The sequence below is a fragment of the Lissotriton vulgaris genome, chromosome 6 (genome assembly GCF_964263255.1).
Source record: "Lissotriton vulgaris chromosome 6, aLisVul1.2, whole genome shotgun sequence".
Classification (NCBI taxonomy): Eukaryota; Metazoa; Chordata; class Amphibia; order Caudata; family Salamandridae; genus Lissotriton; species Lissotriton vulgaris.
The window spans coordinates 1,491,111,948-1,491,136,414 of NC_141694.1; the positions used below are offsets into that span (position 1 = coordinate 1,491,111,948).

Consider the following 24,467-nt stretch of genomic DNA (forward strand, 5'->3'; position numbering starts at 1 on the left):
AACCATCTCTTTGAAGCCATTCCTGGCTCCATCAGTAAGTCCCTCAACAAACTGCAACTCCCCCTATAGACTCCCAAAGCCTCCCTTAAACAGGACTTGTTCCTAGACCTTCTAAAAGTGGATCAATTAGCTCTGCGTCTAAAAAAAATCATCAGATCCCAGGCACTTTAATAAGAACAACTTTCACCTAGTCTCCATCCTGCCATGTAAGGTGATTGAAATTAGTGTAGCCTCTTAAACAGCCTCCTGGACACACTTCAATCTGGTTTCGTCAGCGCCACCACACAGAGATTGCAGATCTGAAGATTGTTGACAAGGTTCTCCACATCCTTGATACTGGAAATTTCTGTCTTCTTGTTCTCCTCGACCTCTCTGCTGCATTTTACACAGTCAACCACCAGGCTTTGTTAGTTACACTGAAAGAGCGATTGGGTTGTTAAGTAAACTCCTGAGCTGGTTCACTTCCTATCTAACAAACCGCTCTCAAATAGTAAAAATCAGTGCCAGGGTCTTGAATGGAACTACTCCCTGCCCTCGAGGGCCATTACGCTATTGTTCAGAATGCCAAGTCCCTTGGATTCACTCTCCACAAACATTTCCACATCCAGAGTCCTAGCACAGCTATGGCTAAGAGTGCTTGGTTTCAGCTAAGACTACCACAAGAAATCAGACACCTCATCTGAGAGCAAGACCTAAAATCAGTTGTTCAGGTGCATCGGTCTTTCAAGACACGACTAGAGAATTGTACTCCTCTCTGACATCCCCAAAGTCCATCTAGGGTCGCTCAGAGCAGTCCTAAAGGCTGTAGCTAGCTTTGTGACCAGTCACAAAAGATTTGACCACATTGCTCCTATTCTACGTTCCCTTTAATCTCTTCCAATAAAGGCTTGAGCTCAATTCAAAACTGCCTGCACCACGCTCAAAGCACATCACTACTCTTCACCCCCATACACACCTGAGAAACTGAAAATTTCAGGTGCGAAGCAGGACGCAAGAAACGCTCAATTTCTTCTCCGCAAACCACCCTTCTTAATTCTGTTGCGATGTATGAATCAATCCAGGGGCGGCTCTAGGCTCATGGCGGCCCTGGGCAGGGAGCTTAGGTAGGGGGCCCCGGAAGAGGGGGTCCGGGCGCGGTGGAGGGTGGAGGCCAATGAAGAGTTGGGTCAGGGTGTTTGGAAGTGGAACAGAGCCGGAGGCCGCCAAATCCTTGCCAGGGGCCGCCACGCAAATATGTATGAATCTTCGGAGGATTATTATAATAAGGATATATATTGGCGTGGTGGCCCCTGGGGTTTGGTGGCCCTGTGCAGGTGCACAGCTTGCACATGCCTAAGGCTTCTCTGGAAGCGCCACGAGAATTTGGAACTCCTTTCCCCTCCAACCACATCCAACCTCTGACCACGTCATGACACCTTTAAAAAAAGATTGCAAACTGCTCTTCAAAAGACACACAACTACGGGGCTATGCAAAGCCACTTTGCATGGTTTTGAATAGCCTCATGGGTATGGAGTAAGGCAAGGCAGCGCAAATCACTGTTTTGCCTTACTCTGCACTAGGGAGGCGTTTCATGGGATTTCGGTGGCTGTTCCCACGTAGCACCCATGGATTTTGACGCTTCTCCAGATTTACAACACCATGTAAACCTGGGGATGTGCCAAAAACGTACGCCTCCGCAGGGGAGGTGCAACAAGGAGAAAGAGCTTTATTTCTCCTCATTTAACTCTTTCTATGCGTGCTGCATTCTACAGCATACATAGAAAGAGGAGAAAGCCTCCACTGAATGTTTTTGTGCAGGAGGGTGCCCAGTAGCAGCCCTTGGAGGAGTTCCGTGGGTCAGTGAGAGGGGCAGGGTGGGGGTAGTAAACACCAGAATATGGATGAACGTAGGTAAGTAAACAATTAAATAAATAAAGCAAATTGCCTCACCGCCCCACAGAACTCCATCCACGGGCGGTGCCCCCAGCCACGGCCTGTGGAGGGAGTTTTGGTGGGGCGGAGAGGCGGGGCGGGGAAGGGGCAGGGTGGGGTGTGCTAAAAACTGGAGTATGGATAATTGAAGGTAAGTAAACAATGTAATTAATAAAAAGAATTTCGTAGCGCACCCTGCATCACATTTTGCGATGCAAGGCGCGCTACGAAATTCGTTTTATTTATTAAATTGTTTACTTACCTTCAATTATCCATACTCCAGTTTTTAACACCCCCCACCCTGCCCTTCCCCCTCCCCTCCTCTCCGCCCCACCGAAACTCCCTCCGTGGCTGGGTGTTCCTTCCTGCACAAAAACAATCCTGCCGACAGCACAGGCACCCTTGCAACATGGTGCAAGGGTGCCTGCGGTGGCGCAGTGCTGCGGAAACAGCAGCAGCTCAGGGGGGAGGAGGGACCCAGGGAGAGCCGTGCGCGAGCCGGTCTCTCCCTGGGTTTGTTCGCGCGAGGACGACTGGGCGCAGGACAGGTGGGGTTGTTGATTAGAAGGGAAGTTATATAAGAGGTCTAGGGCAGGCGGGAAAGCAACGCGCTAGTGGGAGGTTGGAGAGGAAGGTTCTTTTGCCCCACCCACCCTTCCCCCTTTTTCTCTCGTTTTTTTCCCCATTTTGCAGTATTTTTCGGTACTGCTATGGCCTTCTGGCCTTGCCACTTTAGGACAGGTGTCTTGTTCTTTTGTAGGCGGTTTCTAGTGGGGGGTGGGCAGCCTGGAGCGGGTTGGTCCATCCTCAAAGGGCAGTTAAAGGAAATGAGGGGGTATTCTTCAAGAGTTAGTTGTTTCTGGTTTGGGTTAGGTTTAACTTGGTGGGGGGGGGGGGGTTACTCCTAGGTAGGGATGCTTAGTCAAGCTGGAAGATTTGGATTTTATTAATTATTAAATAATGTGTTGGAAAGATGTTTGATGTACACACCTGTCTTAAATAAAGTGGCCTTTCTTGCTCTCAAAGAGATGGGGACAGTGTTTTCTTGCGCGAAGGACAGGAATGCACCGTATTAATAGATAAATATGGTGCATTCCTGCCCTTTCACGTTGATGTTGTGCAGAGCAGCAAGGTGAGCTGCCCTACGCCAAATGAATCCCTGTAAATCTGCCCCCTAAGTGGATGGCTATAAAGCTCCAGCAAGTGGCGCTGCTCGCACGCGGGTCCAAGGACACCAAACCCAGCAGGAGCTCATTTTGCAACATAAAATAGCTGCCGCGGCGGCTCCAGGTACAAATCAAACCATTAGTCTTTCCGGCTATCCAATCAGCTCTGCCCGACCAGTTCCCTTTTAATATAATCGTATTAATATATATTTTTTTTACTACGATATGGTGTAATGGGGATGCAGTGTTAGCGGCCAACTCTCCACCATTTGGGGGAAGCAGGTTCAATTGCAGCCTCTGTATCAACGCTGCACTGCTCACGTGCCCTGCCGCACCGTGCTCAGTGCTGCCAGCAGGGTGGGGACACGCCCCCAGGCCCCGCCCTGTGAGGACACACTGCGCTTGCAGCGCGTGGTACTCTGACGTCTGGGTCTATGAGCGCCGCGTGCCCGCCTCTCCCGCGCCTCCAGCTCCTCCTCGTGCTGCTCCTCACCTGTCTGGCCATGGCAGGCACAGCGCACAAGCTCGCCTCGGTAGACTTTGAGGTGTTTGGCCGCGTGCAGGGTAGGTGCTGGGATTGGGCTCTATTGCTGTGCGTGTGTTCTTTCTGTGTTGCTTCAGGAGTCTGCCCCTTGTAAATGGATATCTGAGAGCTGCATGGTCCAAAAATAGCCGCCAGCTTCTTTTGGCAGTTTGGGCATCCTTTTCATTACTACTGGTTACAGAAGTGCTATCCCAGGTGCACAGAACTTGAAAAACATGCGATGTATACAAAACCTAAATATACAATTTGTCATACATATAAATGATAACGCCTGTAAATACGGTAGAAATAAAATATGTAACGTGTACCGGTGCGTTTTTCTCCACGCTAGGCACCTTACTTCAATCGAAGTTCTCACTGCGCTCGTTTAAGCAATATCTCGAGGTTTGATTTTAACCTAACAAAATGTCACACCCAACATCTCAGGTTTTTCCATTTCATGTGTTAGAAATTTACCCAATTGAAGTTTACTCTGTATTCTGGTAGCCGTAGTTACTTCCTGCACCTTACACCTCTAGTCGGGCATGTTCTCTGTGACACTCGTGCACATGGGTGAGACTTAGCACAGCTACACCTCTGCCTTTCCTCCTCCTACAAACCAGTTCTGAAAATAAAATGAAATTGGGCATGGAATACAAACTTTTTACACAAAAAACGGATGCACTTGTCAAATAGGTGTGTTTGTGTATTGTTATATTTAATAAAGACACAGAACGGCCAAGGTGGGCCCCATTCTCAAAGCCGTGCTTTAATAAAACATAGAAATCTATGTCCTGTATTGCCGTAAATTTTTTAACTGATGGGTATGTATGTTTAGAGTGGAAGTCACAAATACCCCTCAAGCAGTCTGAGTAGTTAGTCTAATCCAGGTGAGGTCATAAACTCAATAAATACGCAAATGTGCTTTAGGAAGTCTCGGTTAGATACTCCTATATACACATACTAGCAGCCCGTCCCGACGTCGTCCGGGTATGAATTGCTGCCGGCCAGTAGTATATTGTTTTTGTAGGATTTCGTTTTGATAGCATTTCTTATCTGTGACAGGCCTGTGAAACGTTCCGATTCAGTGCACTGCTGATGCACTTAAGAGTGCGCGTTCAGTAGTGTGTGAACTAGAGTTTCCCTACTTTATTTTTCCTTGCAATATTATATAGCGCGAACTCGACAACATGGCATGAGCACAATTTACATTACAGAAGAACACATTCATTTGTGGTAGGCACGGGGAGACAAAGCGATTTGCCTGGAATCACAGGATGTTGAGCTGATGCCGAGATTCGAACGTAGCTCCCCAGCTCTAAAGTTCGCAATTCTAGAACTTGTGGCGGGAGGTGTGTCTAAAAGTGTATGTCGGTGATGGCCATCAATGAGAGACCTGGGCATTTTTCAAATCGGTGGTGAAAAAATATAAGTATGTTGCTGGAGATGTGGGCCACCAATGTACTTACCGGGGGAGGGTAAACACTCAGTATTCCGCAACTTTCTTTCCGCATACCATCACTCCGCATACTTTCATTACGAAAGTACCATGACTCCGCAATGCCATTATAACGCATGGCATTACATTTTATATGCTTTTACCACGCATACATTTACAAAGAAATTTGTTGTAAATACATGAATGGTAAAAGCGTGTTTTTTTAAAAATGTTTGGATAAGGTAAGTATGGGTATATTGGTATATGTTTTGGGGTACTGAGGTATATGTTTTGGGGTGTTTGGGTATTTTAAGGGTTCAGATATAGTTTTGGGTTATGGGGTACAGGGGTAGTTTTAGGGTTTAGGGATAGGTATGGGTTTTGGGGTACAGGGGTATTTTTAGGGTTCAGGGGTAGGTTTGAGTTTTGGGGTACAGGGGTATTTTAAGGGTTCAGGGCTAGGTTTGGGTTTTGGGGTACAGGGGTATTTTTAGGGTTCAGGGCTAGGTTTGGGTTTTGGGGTACAGGGTTATTTTTAGGGTTCAGGGCTAGGTTTGGGTTTTGGGGTACAGGGGTATTTTTTGGGTTCAGGGGTAGGTTTGGGTTTTGTGGTACAGGGGTATTTTAAGGGTTCAGGGCTAGGTTTGGGTTTTGGGGTAGAGGGGTATTTTAGGGTTCAGGGGTAGGTTTGGGTTTTGGGGTATAGTGGTATTTTTATGGTTCAGGGCTAGGTTTGGGTTTTGAGGTACAGGGGTATTTATAGGGTTCAGGGCTAGGTTTAGGTTTTGGGGTACAGGGGTATTTTTAGGGTTTAGGGATAGGTTTGGGTTTTGGGGTACAGAGTATATTTTTAGGGTTAAGATGGGTTAGTGTTTAAGGGTGTTGGGGTATTTTAACGAGTAAGGATGGCTTATGATTATGGGGTGCAGGGTATTTAAAGGGAGCAGGGTGGGATTAGCACACAATATGAGACATGGCATGAAGGGCGGAACGTACCACATGCCCCCAGCGTTTGTCACGCCCCAGCACACGCCCACAGCACAACGCAGACATGCCCACAAGGGACTACTTTGCTGGCACGGTTCTTTTACCTTTTAAATGTATATGGTGGGCGTCTGCATAGCCTATGTCCTTCTGCTGCAACTGCCCTTTCCAACGCTGTATTGGGTGTTGTGATTGGTGCTATGATTCCTGAGATTACCCGCCTCAAAAGTTTGGGCTTTCTCTTTATTATATTAGTATAGATGTGTTGTCCCTCTTTTACATTGCATCTTCGTAATCCCACATGGTGACCTTCTCTCCTCTTTTCCCTACACCGACTTCTTTGAGGATAGTAACATGCAAGCCAAGCCCATGTTTCATTCCACTGCTGTGAGTCCCCGATCACGGCAGCAGCCTTGACTTATTGGCCCAGATCGGCTTCAAAGATGCCCAAGTTGGGGTGAGCCGATGACCTGCCGATGGTGAGGAGTAGCCAGTCTTGTCTCTCCCTCTTTCAGCACGCAGAGGAACAAGAGTAGAGCAAGATCTTACAGACACTGTGGTTGACTAATGCAAAAAGAACAGTTGATGGACAGAATGTTGTACAGTGTCAAACATTTACACCCCGCAGAGATCTTGGCCTAAATCAATAATTTTTTTGCTCCCCATGCCATTCCAGTTTAAACCCAGCCACCTGCAAATAAGTCTTGACCCTGCTCCTGATGGGAACAGGCCCGCCAAACTGCCAGGCCAGGTCCTATCTGAACTGGAAACAAGCATCCTGGGACCGGTTTTGGGGATTTACCCATGATCAGCCAGGAGGGGTGACTCCAGTGGCATGGACAGCACGAGACCCACTGTGGTTGACGGCATGCCATACTTTATTCCTCCCTTTGCGTGCTTAGCTGACCTTGCAGTGGAGCAGGCAGGAGGATGGAAAAGTAAGAGAATGTAAGGGAGGAAAGAGAAAAATACAGAGGCCTTGCATTTAAAGTTTGGTGAGGCCAATATCCAGACACTGGCGCTTCCAAGCCTGCGAATAACACTAACTGAGAGCAAGGTAAGTGGTGATGTCTGCCAAACCCTGTGCATCTGGCAGGTCAAACAACCACACCAATATTGAGATGTTCTTACTCTGGTGGGGGCAACAGGAAGCTGTGACCATACGCTGGCTGACCATTCCCAGGCACCTGTGCAGTGCATATTTTGAGTGGGTGGTTTCCCGTTCTGTGCACTGGCACTTAATTGTCAGCACCAGCACTTATGACAGTCTGCCTTATGACAGTCTGCCACATGGTGGTGCTGTCTGTCTAATTCAGGTATGAGCAAAACAACAGCTGTTTATTAATTCAATATTGATTAACAATGACTGATACCTGCCACCCAAGCCTTTCTTATAGCTTATGGAGCCTGAAATAGTCTGAATTGCAGAGGCAATCGATGGTGCAAGCTACAGTTTCCTACTGACTATGGCCCTGGCACTTATTCTTTTACAAATTAAACACTGCACCCGTGTCACTATATTACAAGTAAGGCTCCCTGTTTTCTGTTTTTACCGATTTTTACAGATAAAAACAGACAGAACACATTTATTTTCTTGTCTGTATTTATTTTTAAATGTGGAGAAAAACAGAATTTGGGTTGTTTTTTGAGTAATTCTAAATACTGTATGCCATGACTGCCAGGCCAATCGCTGTGTGGATTGATAGGTAAGGGAGTTAAAAAAAAGAATTTTAGTAAAGAGGCTTCAACAGCAGTGGATATGCTCAATGTTGATACTTAAATTTGCATATCTTCCTATAAGTGCATTGAATTATCTTCTGCGGATGTTTACAGCATTGAAACCTTGTAGGCATTCAAGCATGAGTGCATATATAACGGTTAAAGAAATGCGTAAATATACTAATTTCAGCTTCATTTTTTCACAAACCCTATAATAAATATGGATAAATACAGATAAAATTAGCAAAAAATTGTAGGAGAGTAGGGTCTGCTTTCCTATGGTCACCCCACTTTTTGCTTTTTGCTTCACTGGCTTTCGACTTAATGTGGCTGTGGGCCTGCTAATCAGACCCACAACACAGCTGCTCTCTCTCTAAATTCACCACAATGTACTTTAGGTGCATTACCAATTGGATACTGTGTCACCTTATGAGCCCCTGTACAGTGTACTATAGGTACCCAGGGCATAGGTGCATCCAAGGCCTTCCAGGGGCTGCAGCCTGTATTATGTCACCCCTGGCTGGCCACTCACATTGACCCAACTGGCTGATCACTCAGCTGGGGCAAGGTCGTGTAATCACCTCTTGCTTAGATATAGTATTCCTATATCTAACCGTATATCTAGACACATATATACCTATAAGTCACTACTATGGCAGGCCTTCACAATCCTGGAGGCAGAGTGCTTGGTTTTATGTGAGATGGTGCTCTAGCATGAGCTGAGCCTGTCTGCAGCTTTCGGAACCATGTCCTTTAAGCTGTTCTAGGATATTGCCATGCCATATACTCTTAAGTGCATTATGAACCTCACGGTTAAATGCTAACTCTGGTTTGGCTTTATCAAAACATGTCGAGTAAGGTGTCATACGTTTTGGAATACTACCCCCTCGCCAGTTCTGGCGACAGGGTTAGCATTCCACCCTTCTTGACGGAGAAGACATGCTGTTCCCACTATTCCTGGTTAAAGTTAACCAGAGCCTCAGCATCACAAAATGGATGCTGCTGCCACAGACACAAGTCTGACCTCCTGCTGCTGGGAGTCCTTCCCGCGAGGGAGGCTTGGACAATAGGTTTCCTGTCTTGGGAGGTGCTAGCACCAGCCCAGACAGGCTCTTGTGTATTGGGGCAGGGAGGGCTCTAAGAAATGAGACACTGCCTGGGGCACACAAGGTGTCCCATGCATAGTCCACGTAAAACCGGTGCGGAGGCACTCCAGCCCCAGCTCTGGCGCAAATCTGGACAAAGGGAAAGGGGTGTAACCACCCCCTTCCCTGGTCCCACCCATAGGAGGGACCTAGCAGGTAATCCAGCTCCTAGATTTGGTATATAGGTAGGAGCTGAGTCCCAAGACTTTAGATTTATCCTGACTGAAACTCTGAAACGAAACTCTGGACCTTCGACGATCATCTTTGCAAGAAGACAACTGAAGAATCTCCCTTGTGGTCAAGGAGTGACCACTCTGCACAAGCAGGCACCATCCAGCGATCAACAGCTTGCTTTGTCGACGCTCCCGCCGGAGCCAGAGCACCGAGCCTGACAAGAACCGGACTTCCAGACTTCCAACAGCCCGATCCACAGTCCCAGCAGAGCTGAGACCTGTGGAGGCGAGGAAAGACGTGGGACCGGCCATCTTGAAAAGTCTGCGACTTGCTAATTGTGCAGCACCCGAGGCACCCTCGAAGCTGTGCATTGGGGATTGAGAAGCCCCAGCCCCGAGCATCATCTGCACCGAAGATCAGCTCCGCACACTCCACGAGTTCTGCGTGGGGCCCTTCTGCATTTTCCTGCTCGACGCGTCTGCCCGGTCACTTGCCCGTTTGCTAATGGCCATCTTGGTGACGAACCTTTGAATTTACACCGCTGGCCTGGTTGCTCCAGACTGGCCTCTGCTTCCCTGGAAAGAAGCAGCCCATCAGACCTTGCTGGTCTGATTAAGAAGCCAACTTCGATTCCTGCGTGGGTTGCCTTTTGCCAAGGCTAGTTGACTCCAATCCGGAAGCCAACACCGCCGACAGCGAGAGCCTTTGTGGAACAGTCCGTGCCTGACTCCTGGTTGTCGTCGACGCCTCCTGGTCTACGTGGCTGCAGAGACAAGCTTCATGACATCACCTGATTGCTTCACGACATCGCCTGGTTCCTTCCTGGTTCCTTCCTGGTCACTGGCTAGTGACCCAGACTCTGTCCCCTCTGCTTTCAGATCCTCTTCATCTTCGATCCACCCTTGGATCCACCCGGACACTTCTCTCCTGGTCGCCTGCAGCATCTTTCTTCCAGGCTCCATAGGATTCAGCGACGAAACCCGACACACTTTGACACCTATGCACCCGCTTCCTGTGGGTGAGGTAACGCGAGTACTCCAGTGCTCCTGTGGGTATTGACTATCCAACTGTCTAGGTTTCAAGTAACTTTCATCGAGTCCAGTCAGAAGTGCCCTAAAAGACCTAGTTTCCATCTTTTACTTTCCCATTCATTCTCTACGGTAACCCGCGTGTGTGTTTAGACACTACACACGCATCCCGTGGGCCTCCTGTGTGGAATTTTAGTTTGCGATCTGAACATCATCTGCGCCAGCTTGACGTAAATAATTAATTTACTCTCTTAATTTCTATGCAGGTAAGTACTTAATCAATAATAACTCAGATCGGAAAGAAAAAAACCAGAGTCCGTGGTGTTAGAGTTTCTAAGGGTTTTATTCCTCAAAAAGGAATGGTCATGACCAGGATATCGGATTCTGACCACCACAGGGGTGTCAGAAGGGATAGAGAGAGCGCGCTACATTTTATTGACAATACATAGCTTATATACTCAATTCATATCATAAGCAACAGTGCAGGAGGCGTAACAGTTGAGAGAAGACAAGATAACAGTATACACGTGGTACTAGTACGTAATCAAGAGGCGTGAACTGGAGGTGTGTGCTAGAAACGTCACTGATAGGTGACGCAGGTGGGTGGCACCAAGCAGAAATGTGGCAATGTCAGCAGAAATCGGAAGCTTGGATGCGCGCGCAGCTGCATGACGTGTGATTGGAGGGGTGCAGGGGACTTGACATTTACACTGACGGAAAGAGACAGAAGTCTGGCATGTCAGATCAACTTGTACTTCTATCATATCTGATATCTGATGTTTAGGAACCATATTATCTGGGCGGAAAGGTCTCTAGAGCAGAAGCTATTCTATGCTAACTGTGGATGCGTGTATAAGCGCCTAAGTGTCTGCATGAGAAGCGTGGGGGCACGGGGCCTTCCATGGAAGCATGGTAACAGAGGCTATGAATTACTTACACTGGGACGGGTCGGCCCTTTGGCTCTGCAGCTGGGGAGGATGTTTACTGAAGCTGGTAGGCAGGAATGCATTTTCGAGGAGCGGAACAGATAACTCGAAGGTTATAGTCAGTTTTGGCAGAAAGCAGGCTGAGCTGAGCGCGAGGGGCCGCGCAGGAAGTAAGTCAGAGTTCACGGGTACAGAGGCAGCCTGGGCAGAGGCTTTCATAGTGAGAAGCCAGAAAAGAGGCTCGATGGCAGAAATTCAGGGCCTACTTTGCCAGAGCAGGAGAAACATGTAAAGTACACTACAGAAAGACGTTGGCATAGCATACTTAGGAACGGACTATTTAATCCATTCATGGTGGATCTGAAAGAGGACAAGTTAACGTTGGACGCAAATGTATTTGCGTCTTCATAGCTGGCACAGGAGGGAAGTTACATGCACTTTAAGCTGGTACATGGAGTCGGTGGGGTACGCGCTAGGGAACATAACATGACCAAAAATTTATATTTCCTCATTCCCTCCTTGTTCCCTACGGACCCTTCATGAAATCTCGATCCTCATGAATCGATCAGTTTGTTCTTGTAACATCATTTGTTCTTCTTTCTTTCGTTTACGTTTTGAGAGAAAACTGGAATGTTCAATACAAGAGGTGGCACACAGTCCACAAATCGCTGGCCCACACTGCAGGCACAGGCAGCAACTGAATACTAGGACTAGGCCAATGCCTAGGAAGGATAGGATCTTCCATCCCCAAGCTGTTAACGTTGTCCAGAACCAACCGGACCAAGTCCAGGTGCCTGGATTCTGATGTATCTGATTTGCAATGTTATGGAGACGTGTAATAGCTTGATATACAGATGGTGCGTTTTGTGGTATGAAAACACAGCAACTTGACCCGATGACCTTACAAGCTCCGCCTCTATCTGCCAAGATGACGTCAATAACAAGACGGTTCTGAAGGACAACAACCCGCATGGCGGACTGTTCTTCTGTTAAGTTACCTAAGGCGGAGGCAGTTTCATTTACTACTGCTTCAAGTGTTCTAGTTAATCTACGTATTAATTTACTATTCTGAACAGGTCCTAAAAAGAAAAAGAATCCTTTATTAAAATCGGTGTACTGTTCCCATGCCGTTTCTGTGTAGTCGACAAGTGGGATATCTCTTCTGGGTCTATTCTTTACTAGATTGGTATTTCTATGGTAATCAGGGGGAGCTAGGAAAACAGGGGGCAGAAGGAATGCAATGTAACAGGTACCATCCCAATCTGGAGGTAGACGTATGTATGCGGTATGACCACAAACAAAGTAAGAATGACTAATAGCTTTAAAGGACGATTTTCCATGATCGCTGAATTCGACCACAGTAGTGCATTTACTATGACCTAAGTGTACTGAACCTTTCTTCCTGATACATAATTCGCCAGTAACTGGCAATACTGACATAGTGGGTATAACAGGTGCGTTTTCGGATTCAACAGTAAGAATCATAAGGCTAATTGTATAGTTACCTAATCCATACACTTCATTTTCTAGATCAGTTCCTACTCTAGTGGGGAGTCCCTCCGTATCTGGGTAACAAACGTCGAGCAGGACCAAGTTCAGGTTTCCCCAAACCCAGCCCCCGTCGAAAACAGCAATATCAGGATCTAAGGAATTAATTATTTTAAACCATGCGCCGCAGGAGCCATTATGAGTGAACGGGTACGGAAAGAGGGGCAGAGCTCCCTTGTAATTCTGGTACGGAGGGAGTCGGCCACATATCCAGCAGTCTGTAGCATTATTAGTTTGGTGGGAATGATGTAGCATACTAATGAATGTATTGTTGCGCAGCGCAAGTCTATAGGAGAGTTCATGTGGAGGTAACTTGCTAAAAGTGTGTTCAGCAGAGACATTGTAGACAGATTGTTCACGCTTGAAAATAGGGTAGTATATAGGTAAAAGGATGCTAGCAACAATAATTAAAATACTCAGAATAAACATGATTAAGAGTGTCACTATACAGTGACTACGAAGTGATTTACAATATGTACGTTTCTTATATTCTCTCTCTCTATCTCGATCTAGGGGATACATGTCAGAAACTATTTAACCGATTCACCTAGGGGAGGACTTAAACAATTAAACTGTCTGACTTGCTAGATCGGAGTTTCATGCGATACTCCTCTTGGGGAGTTTTTTCTCGTTCAGATTCTGTAAAGTCTTTTGGCTCAACACAGTCTTTGGTGGGGGTGGACGAGTCTCGATCAGGTTTCAGTCCAAAGAATTTTTTCACATGACTCGTGTGAACCCACCCCTTTCTCCCTTCGATCTTCACGGCGGTCCTCGTGGTGAGAAGGACGGTCTTCGGTGATTTCCAGCGGGGCTCCAACGGACTCTTTCTATCAAAGTTGCGCACTAGGACGAGGTCGCCAGGACGGACATCATGTGGCTTTACATCAGTGTTGTCAGGGAAGGCTGCGGCAACCTGTGAACGACATGATTGGAGTGCAGACATCATGGAGGCAAGGTAATCTGTCAACATGTTACAATCAACATCAGTAATCTTTTTCGGAATGGGCGTCCCCCACATATTCGGTGGCCTGCCAAAGACCACCTCGTACGGGGATAGCCCTGATCTCGAATGGGCAACCATTCTCATGTAGAATAGTGCCACTGGCAGGGCGACTATCCAGTCGACCCCTTTTTCCTGACATATTTTGGCAAGGCGGATCTTTAGTGTCTGGTTATGCCTCTCTACAAGGCCTGCGGCTTCGGGATGTCGGACACAATGGAATTTCCACTGGTATCCCAGTAATAAAGAAACTTCTTTCATTAATGCAGATGAGAATGGCTGACCGTTATCTGAGTACACGACACGAGGCAAGCCGTATCGTGGGAAGAATTCACGAACCAGCTGCTTGGCAGTGGTCGGAGCAGTGTAATCTGGGACTGGGTATGCTTCGGTCCAGCGGGACAGAGCACAGACAACTACGAGAACATATTTAAATCCTCGACAACGGTCCATCTGGATATAATCCATCTGGAGGACTTCAAAAGGGTGATCGGGAGGATGAAATCCACCTTGCTCTACAGGGACGCTTTTACCTGGATTGAACTGACAACAGATCATGCAAGTACGCACTTTCTGTTTCGCTGCTGCTCGTAAGTGTTTATTGTTCCAAAGATTTTGTAAACTGTCTAACATCGCTTTCTCTCCTAGGTGTGCTGGGCTATGTGCTGTATTAATCATGACTTGAACCATAGAGTCAGGGAGAAACCATGTAGATTTTCCCTTCGTCATCCAACCTTGATCTGTCTGGATCCCTCCTAGTTCAATCCATTTCTTTATTTCTTCTGAGGTAGCGTGTGTCTGAATATCAATAACATCTAGTGCGGGATCCCTGACTGTCATACAATTTGTCGGTCCTATTGTCTTTGTCGTATCAGTTGTCTGAGTGTGGGTCAATGCTGTACGTTTTGCTGTCTGGTCTGCCAGGTCGTTACCCTGGGAAACAGAATCTGTGACTTTAGTATGTGCTTTACACTTCATGACAGATATGCCTGAAGGCAGATGTATTGCTTCTAACAGTGCTTGAATGAGGGGACCATGTTGGATCTTGGCACCGTGAGAGGTCAGAAAACCTCGTTCTTGCCATAGCATGCCGAAGTCGTGTACAACTCCGAACGCATAACGGGAATCAGTGTATATGTTGACATTTCTGTTCTTGGCTAGAATACAGGCTCGGGTCAGAGCGATGAGCTCTGCCGCTTGAGCAGACAGTGTATCAATACGATGTGTTTCTTTGACTTCAGTTTCAGTGGTCACGGCATACGCGGCCACTAATTCTCCTGTACTTGTTCTCATACATGAACCATCCACATAAAGTGTCAGGTCAGGATTTGTCAATGGAACGTCTGTTAAGTCTCGTCGGGGCTTTGTTACTGCATTAATGATCTCTATGCAATCATGCGGAGCTGGATCTGTCATAATTGTAGGTAACAGTGTTGCTGGGTTCAAGATGCTGCAGCGTCTGATTTCTATGTGTGGCTGTAATAGTGTCAATTCGTAACCTGTCAGTCGTGCTATAGTCAAGTGTTGAGTCTGAGTTCTGTTTAAAAGAACCTCTACAGAGTGTGGAACTTGTACTGTTAACTGATGGCCTAAAACAATTGAGTCGCTCTGTCTGATTGCTAATGCTGTTGCTGCTACTGACTTTAAGCATGCAGGGAGTGCCTGGGCTACTGAATCCAATGTACTTGAAAAATAAGCGCAAGGCTTATGTGAACCTGCTTGATCTTGAGTGAGGACAGACAATGCTGTACCATCACGTTCTGTAACAAAAAGTGTAAACGGTTTGCTGTAACATGGTGTCGCTAAAACTGGTGCTTGGCATAATGCTTTCTTTAATTCCTCAAAGGCTTGTGTATGTTCCTGAGTCCAAGGGAGGGCAGTCGAAGTTGCTGCCTCCTGCGTCGTTAACTGGATGAGTGGTTTAGCTAGAAATGCATATTGAGGAATCCATTGTCTGCAGTACGAGGTGAGGCCTATGAAGGCCCGCACTTCCTTCTGTGTCTGGGGTCGTGGCATATTTACAATTAACTGAATGCGATCGGGAGTGAGCTGTCTCCCCACTTTGGACAGCAAGTGACCCAAGTATACAACTTGCTGAACACAGAATTGCAGCTTCGAAGGAGACACCTTGTGTCCCTTGTCTGCCAGAAAATGTAAAACTGTCAATGATGCTTGTTCACATTCGGGCTCACTTCGTGCGGTGATCAGTAGATCATCGACGTATTGCAGTAAAGTGGTGTTAACTGGCATTTGAATACAATCTAGTTGTCTTTTCAGTGCTTGACTATAGATGCTGGGGCTTTCTGTGAATCCTTGAGGTGCGCGGGAAAATTTGAAACTTCGTCCATTTAAACTGAATCCGAAGAGATATTGGCTCTCCGGATCAATAGGTACACTGAAGAAAGCGTTCTTGAGATCAATTACAGTAAAAAACGTTGCTTCTGAATCAATAGCAGTCAATAGGGAAGAGATATCGGGGACCACAGGGTACTGTGGTACAATGCATTTGTTCAATTCTCGAAGATCAATCACCAGCCGATATACTGGCGGTGCATTGGGGTCAGTACGTTTAAGAATTGGGATGATAGGTGAATTACAGATATTGGAGTCGGTCTCTACGACCACTCCCTGGGCAATAAGCTCTTCAATTATTTTCAGTAAAGCTACTACAGCATCGGGTGGTAACTTGTATTGTCTGATTCTGGGTAGAACAACTCCTGGCTTGAGTGAAACACGGTATGGAGTGATATGCATACAACCTACGTCAGCTGGGCCTTTTGCCCATAGGTGATCTGGTACATTTTTCAATCTGACATCAAATTCTCGTAAAACATAATGACCCTTGAAATCCCGTAGAAAGAGTCTAACTCCCTCCGGGGAACAGCATATTATAGCTCCTAGAGCCTTCTGAGTTTTAATTCCTAACAAGTTTTCTGGGCATGAGTTCGTAAGTAATAAATCGGTAACTCGTGATAATGGACCCACAGCCAAGGGTACTGGTTCCGATACTTCATTTACAATAGGCTGTCCTGAAAAACCAAGGGAAACATTCTGTGAGCCTGAGAGGGGTGCCCCTGGGACTTCATTATGACTGATTGTGGTGCGGCTTGCCCCTGTGTCAATTAAAAACTTTCTGTCTTTTCCTAATACGTGACTGTGTACATAAGGACCTTCTTGATCTACAGGAATTTCGATAAGAGGCAAACCACAATGCTAAAAATCTCCCACTGGCGCTGGTGGCCATAGATGCGGCTAAGGCCTTCGACCAGGTCAATTGGAAATATCTTTGGGCCACAATGGCGGCCTTCGGGCTCCCCAAAATTTTCATAGAGGCGGTCAGATCCTTATATCACTGCCCAAAGGCTAAGGTTTTAGTTAACGGAATTTTATCTGAGTGGTTTGACATATCACGAGGCACTAGGCAGGGTTGCCCTCTGTCCCCCCTTCTGTTCGATGTTTATATGGAGCCTTTTGTTTGCGGGATTAGAGAGGACAATATTATTCAACCATTCCAGCTTGAAAATTTGCTTTTGAAGGTGGCGTTGTACGCTGATGATCTTCTTTTATATACCTCTGATCACTCGGAAGCAATTCCAAGGTTATTTTTTTTATCTGAGGAATTTGGGAAACTGTCCGGGTACCAGATTAATAAAGATAAAACAGAGATCATGGGGTGGAATAACAACACACATATAGCTGGTGCAAAACAGAGTATGAGGTACCTGGGAATCCACTTAACTCAATCTTTAAATGATACCACTTCTCTCAGTTGGCAAAAGGTGGTTAAAGATATTAATAAAACTTTAACAAGATGGGGGAACTTGCCTTTAAACATCTACGGTCGGGTCAACCTTATCAAAATGACAATTCTTCCTAAATTGACCTTTTTATTTAACTGCATCCCCCTATCATTTTCACTGAAAGACATCAACATTTTACAGGGCAAAATTGGATCCTTTATATGGGCCTGCAAGTCAACAAGAATTGCATGGAAGAAATTGAGGAGGGGTTTAAAAATAGGAGGGCTAGCCCTCCCTGACATTCTCTCATACTGTCATGCATTCCATTTTAAAAATTTTAGGCTTCTTGCAAACAAGCTGGACGCATCATCACAGGGCCGCCTGTTTCAAGCTTTGTTAACTGATTTACCCTATGACCATGATTACTTTACTTTCAAGTTTGGAGACCAGAAATTTTTTTAAAAAATCCGCCTTAAAATCCTACAGACTGCATTAAAAAATTGGGGTTTCATGAGGAAGACATTTAATATTTCCTATTATCACACACACTCCCCGATTTGGGATTCTCCTGGCACACCTCAATGCCTCCAGGATCAACTATCACAACCCCTGAAAACAGCTGGCTTCAAAAAATGGGGAGACCTCTGGGCAGACTCGGGCCTAATGAGTTGGAACACGCTGGCACAGCTTACGGAGGGACAGTTGACTAGGTTTAAATATTACCAGCTGTCCGCTTGGTGGTCCAGTCAAAGTATGCAAAGGGAGGAAGATACAGATATTCTTGAGGCAATTGGCAGAAGGGGGAAATGGGTAAAAGAGTTATCTTTTTGGTACAATTCAATGGTCAAAGAAGAGGAGAGTGAACTGTACCCGGAGATAGTAAAGTTATGGGGAAACTGTATAGCAGAGCCCCCTGAAGAAGTCTGTAAGGCATGGTTAGACTCTTTTTCCCTTTCACAGAGGCTAATTAAACCCGCTAATTTAAGGCGTAATCACCTGTTTACGGCTCACAGAGTCTATTGGACTCCGGCCAAACTACACAGGATAACACAAAACAACTATTATTGCCCCCGTTGTAACCAGAACGCAGCTGATGATATCCACATCTTTCTAGAATGTCCAGCCATTCAAAACTTCTGGAAAGCGATAATGGATTTCTTGGGAGATGTACTTTCAACAACTATTGCATGTTCTCGCAGATTAGTCTTTTTTGGCTTTCTGAAAGAATATAACATCAAGGATCTGGATACTCAATTCATTTTTTACACAATAATTATTGCAAGGAGACAAATCTGTATGGAGTGGAAGTCAGCGGCTCCCCCTAGATTTGCAGTATGTTTGAAGTACCTAATGGAAGTGTGTAAAATGGATCAGGCTGGCCGCAGCGAGAGTTTGGAGAATGTCTGGTCTAAACTGATGGTCTGGATAAATAGGTGAGCAGTCCTGTGATTATGCCAGAGGTTGTGTCGGTCCTGTCCTCCACCAGGCCTAGGGTGCCTAAAATAGGTCTGGAGGAGTAGGATAAGGAAAACAGCCTACCTCTGGGAACCCCTGTTTGCTATGATACTGTTTTCCATGGTGGACCAGAAAGAAAAACAACAGTATAAGAGGCAACAGCGAGACCCATCTAGAGCATATATATTCTGGTGGCATATATGAGGACAAAAAAAGAAAAAAAAAAAAAGAGGCAAACCACCTTCCCTCTCTAGGCTGTTTCATGTATATCGGGGGTAATCTGGATATGCAGATTGGGCATACTGGTACATCTGTTGCGAAACTTGCTGAGTCGCGGCAATGGGCTGTGGTCCTGCTACTGTCTGTGCTGTATGAGATGGAGCATGCATAGGCTGTGTATTCTGTGAGGTCTGTTGCAGGACCTGGTCTTGTCTAGGCGGATGCGGTCTTTCTTTAGTTTTACCTGTTGCTATGTTATGTTTCAGGACTGGGCATTCATGTACGTAATGACCTGGCTGTTTACAGTAATTACATGTCCCTTTAACGGGAGCTGTAGTGTGACTTGTCTGGGTCCCACCTTTTCTCTGGCCGTCGGCTGGGACCGTCTGAGCTACTAACATTTTCATCTTGGTGTCTTTCATACGTTTCTGTTCCTGATCTTGTTCTTCTCTAATTCTGTTCTGACGATATTGTAACATTTGTAACATCTGGGATGGCGTATTTGCCTGCCAAGTACTTTCAACTTTGTACACTCTATTTTTAACTAATGGTAGTGAGTTCTCGACTAGTTTTGATACAAAAAGGTGTGGATATGACTCGCTGCTCGGTTGTAGGCCACTATTTATAATGAAACATTTCTCGAATCTTGAATAGAAGTCACTAGTATCTTCATCATGTTTCTGTTTACAGGACGAGATGGCGTCCCAATCTTCCTTTCTAGTTGTCAATAATCTTGGCAAAACCCGTACTATTAATCCGGGTAATGCTTTAGTCTTGTCCCCAAGGCCTACCCCTGGGACCCGTTTGCTTTCTTCGTCTTCTATTTCTGCCCATGCAATCTTTGTGTCCCCCACCTCCCATTCTTTTTCCTTTAATTTCTCGTAAATGCCCGTGGGCAACAGTACTTTTAACATTTTCATAATATCATCATACGTGTAATCCCCCATTAACAACATGTCTTTAAGCTCTCTGTGAAAACCTGCAGGGTCTTTATCATGACACGGAACTAGTTTCTTCATTTCTAACAGTTCTAACTTAGTCAGTGGCGTGTGCACATATACACGTTTCAGGGCGTGATCCGCACCCATAACTGGGTGTACTTCTCGTAAGGGGTTCTGGCTTTCAATGCCACTACCGCATTGCATGTGGTACATTTTCCTTTCTGGAGGCGGGGCGGGAACATATTCAGAACTTATGAAGGTGTTATATTTATGTCGTTGTTCTAGAATTATTTGTATTAACTTGGTACTGAAACCTCTCCATCTATCCATGAGTAGTGCTTCTAATGTTTCGTGTAAGGGACCTGGATCAGAATGTTTATTTCGGTATTTCGTAAGTAGGTGCTGAATCATGTATACACCTGCTAGTTTCTGTTCGTCTGGGGAAAGGTTTAGAAACGTCTGTGCTAAGGTATCATCATTATATATGTCCGGATTTTCGGCCCATAAGATGGCTGACCGGGCTAGTTCTTGTTCATCCATCGAATTGAGTACATGGTACCCCATTCTTTCTCGTAGTCTTTTATCAGTCTCCTGGAACTGGTGTTCAGAAGAATTCGGGTTTGTTAAAGCAGAGAGAAAAACTCTCTTGCTTTCTGGACGGATGCCTTTCCTAAGGTAAGTTCCCTTACCTACATACGCTATAGTATCTGGAGTCCTTTCTGGTTCTTCAAGCTCTTCTTCCTCCTCGGAGGAAGCTTTGTCATTCCCTTTCTGGTGTACCGTTATCACTGCTTTTCTAATTTTCTTGTACATACTGGCTATGCAAGCCCCCTTGTCATGTTTTCCTTCGGCTATATTTTGACCCCACTTGTTCAGGGCATCTAATTCACTTTGATCTGTTCCAGGCCTGTCTCGTTCTCTTATTAGACAATTTATGAAAAATCGTAGTATTTGTGCTTGAATGTCAACTTTCTGTTTCTCCATGGCATCCTTGATACTGTCAGGGTCTTTCCCTGTCTGAACAAACTCATATATTCTATCTAGACGGTCCTTCATTCCTACATAGCATAGCAAGATATCAGTAGCAGATCTTAACCGTAGTGATGCCAATATCATTAGATCGTTTTTTCCGGGTACTGGATCATATCTGCAGACTGAGATGTTTTCCTTTAATGCGTCAAGGCGGGGTGACCTGAACGTGAGAGGACTCTGCATATCCCTGAGATTGAATCTGTGTGTTAATGGCGGGGTCCGAAGACCCGCGGTCGCACCTCCTGAGGCGGACGCTTGGGCATTATCTCCCTGCGAAGTCTGGATCTGAACTTGAATTTGTCGTTTGGTAGGATCAGGTAGATGTGGTTTCGGTAGGTCAGTTTTGGGTACGGGAAGTGGCGGAGCTGGCGGAGCGGGGGAGGTCTGTCGCGGTACTGGCGGGACATGATCCGGGGGCGGGGTGCTACCCCCGTCCCCGTCATTAGGCAAGGCACGAACAGGCAGATTGGTGTAAGCCGGTGCTACATCCTCTAGATAAGAATTTAGGAATATGTCTTTAGTAGTCTTATGCATTACTTTAGTTGGAACTAATGGTGGTGGTAAGTTTTTCGGTATTTCTGATAGGGCCTCAGGTGTGCCCTCGGCCGCGAGATACATACCATTTACGAGATTGTTTCGGGCACGGTCTATTTGTTCTGTTTTTACTCGGATCCCTTCAGTAACCAACTCGTTTTCTTGGGCTTTTTCTGATCCTTTAAGTCTGTCTTCTCTACGGAGTGCTTTCTCAGCACGCTTATGTGATTCCTTACGCCAAAATTCTATGGCGTCTTTCTGGGATTGTCTAGCTTTCTTTTTCCATAATACTTCTTCTACCTTCATGATGCACTCGGCATCCCATGTTCCGGTAACAGGCCATCTGTGTCTTTCGTCTAGGTGTTTAGTATAATCGGCCCATAAGTCTAGATACAATATGGCATCTATGCCATGTTTATGATACATAAAGTTAACTGGAGTGTCCCTAGGGGGGATAGGAATTTCTTCCTCCAGTATCCCTTTCCTAGTTCCTATCTGTTTTAACTTGTTGAAAAACGGCATCTTGTTTACTTATTACTGAATACTCAATCCTTACTACTTAGTACTGGTTACAGCTAGTTTATACGAGAGACACAATAATGCACATTAAACGGTCACATTCATACCACGACATTAATCACATAAGAAAACATTTGAGACATAGATGACTACCCCCTATACTGGATGTACTGCTCAACAGTACAGATACACTGGTGTAACAGTGCAGAAATTCAGAATACTAGATATACTGCTAAACAGTACAGATACACTGCCTAAAAACAGTGCAGACCGGACTTGTGTACCCAAACCCGTCTAGATACGTCCCAGCAATGGTACTCACCGGGAAGCACGGAAACAGAAGGCCTCGGAAAACTCGGAAAACTCGACTGGACTGGACTCGACTCGACTCGGCTCGACTTCGGGAAACTTCGGAAAACTTCGGAAAACTGGTGGGCCTCTTGACACCTCGGACCTTGCTTCTTTCGGCTAGGCTCTGGTCGGGATCCTCCGCACTCCTCACCGCCTCGTCTGGGCACTGATCGCAGTCTTCGTCACCTCCGTGGGTCAGAGGGAGATGCAGGAAATCCTGCCGGTACGCGTAGGTTCCATCTAACTGATGGCAGGGGACAGAGCTTGCAATGCGCCAACCGGCGCGTGAGGTGGGGGAGGGGTCCCTATTCGGGCGCCAAATGACGTAAATAATTAATTTACTCTCTTAATTTCTATGCAGGTAAGTACTTAATCAATAATAACTCAGATCGGAAAGAAAAAAACCAGAGTCCGTGGTGTTAGAGTTTCTAAGGGTTTTATTCCTCAAAAAGGAATGGTCATGACCAGGATATCGGATTCTGACCACCACAGGGGTGTCAGAAGGGATAGAGAGAGCGCGCTACATTTTATTGACAATACATAGCTTATATACTCAATTCATATCATAAGCAACAGTGCAGGAGGCGTAACAGTTGAGAGAAGACAAGATAACAGTATACACGTGGTACTAGTACGTAATCAAGAGGCGTGAACTGGAGGTGTGTGCTAGAAACGTCACTGATAGGTGACGCAGGTGGGTGGCACCAAGCAGAAATGTGGCAATGTCAGCAGAAATCGGAAGCTTGGATGCGCGCGCAGCTGCATGACGTGTGATTGGAGGGGTGCAGGGGACTTGACATTTACACTGACGGAAAGAGACAGAAGTCTGGCATGTCAGATCAACTTGTACTTCTATCATATCTGATATCTGATGTTTAGGAACCATATTATCTGGGCGGAAAGGTCTCTAGAGCAGAAGCTATTCTATGCTAACTGTGGATGCGTGTATAAGCGCCTAAGTGTCTGCATGAGAAGCGTGGGGGCACGGGGCCTTCCATGGAAGCATGGTAACAGAGGCTATGAATTACTTACACTGGGACGGGTCGGCCCTTTGGCTCTGCAGCTGGGGAGGATGTTTACTGAAGCTGGTAGGCAGGAATGCATTTTCGAGGAGCGGAACAGATAACTCGAAGGTTATAGTCAGTTTTGGCAGAAAGCAGGCTGAGCTGAGCGCGAGGGGCCGCGCAGGAAGTAAGTCAGAGTTCACGGGTACAGAGGCAGCCTGGGCAGAGGCTGTCATAGTGAGAAGCCAGAAAAGAGGCTCGATGGCAGAAATTCAGGGCCTACTTTGCCAGAGCAGGAGAAACATGTAAAGTACACTACAGAAAGACGTTGGCATAGCATACTTAGGAACGGACTATTTAATCCATTCATGGTGGATCTGAAAGAGGACAAGTTAACGTTGGACGCAAATGTATTTGCGTCTTCATAGCTGGCACAGGAGGGAAGTTACATGCACTTTAAGCTGGTACATGGAGTCGGTGGGGTACGCGCTAGGGAACATAACATGACCAAAAATTTATATTTCCTCAAGCTTGTCACCTATGTACTACGTGCACGGCAGCCATTTTAGATATCATGGTCTCCCTGTCCACGATCAATCGCCAGCGCGCCCCTCTGACCCAGCAAGTATTCTCCGCGCACCCTGGCTCCCCCTCCCTCCCCCTCATGAGCATGACCCTTCTGCATGACCCTGTCCTTGGGAGTCACGCCAGCGCCTGACCAACACCTCCTCTCCTCCCATGAATGCCCCTCTGTTGATAAACCTTCCCTCAGCTCGATTGTCCACGCGGCATGAATACCACTCCTTTGATGACCCCTTCCCCCGTGTCCAGCTGTCCACACAGGTCTGAGGCCATCGCCTAAGCCGGCAGATATCATTTACTGCCCCTTATTGTACGAGGTCGCTCTCCTTCAAAGGACCCTCTATTGATCCAGGCCTCCCCACCCCCTGTGATATGATCAGGCGCACACACCCTAAGACTCGACGGAACACTCAGCTGCGTGATGACCCCCTCCTCTTATCAGCAGGTTGAGGACCTCTATTGTGGGGATATATGGGGGTGGGATTGACACGAGGATTGCGGGGATGTCTTTTTCTCTATGTCACAAT

The 24,467-nt window shown here is 46.3% G+C and overlaps 1 protein-coding gene across 1 annotated transcript in view; it reads left to right on the forward strand.

Moving 5' to 3' along the window:
* The first annotated feature begins 3,501 nt into the window (after nt 1–3,501).
* Nucleotides 3,502–24,467, forward strand: part of ACYP2 (acylphosphatase 2) — an 834,305-nt gene continuing 813,339 nt past the window's right edge. The window contains exon 1 of the mRNA XM_086927647.1: nt 3,502–3,642. Coding sequence (XP_086783773.1) covers nt 3,513–3,642 — 130 coding nt within the window. The 5' untranslated portion in view covers nt 3,502–3,512. The remainder of the gene's footprint in view (nt 3,643–24,467) is intronic.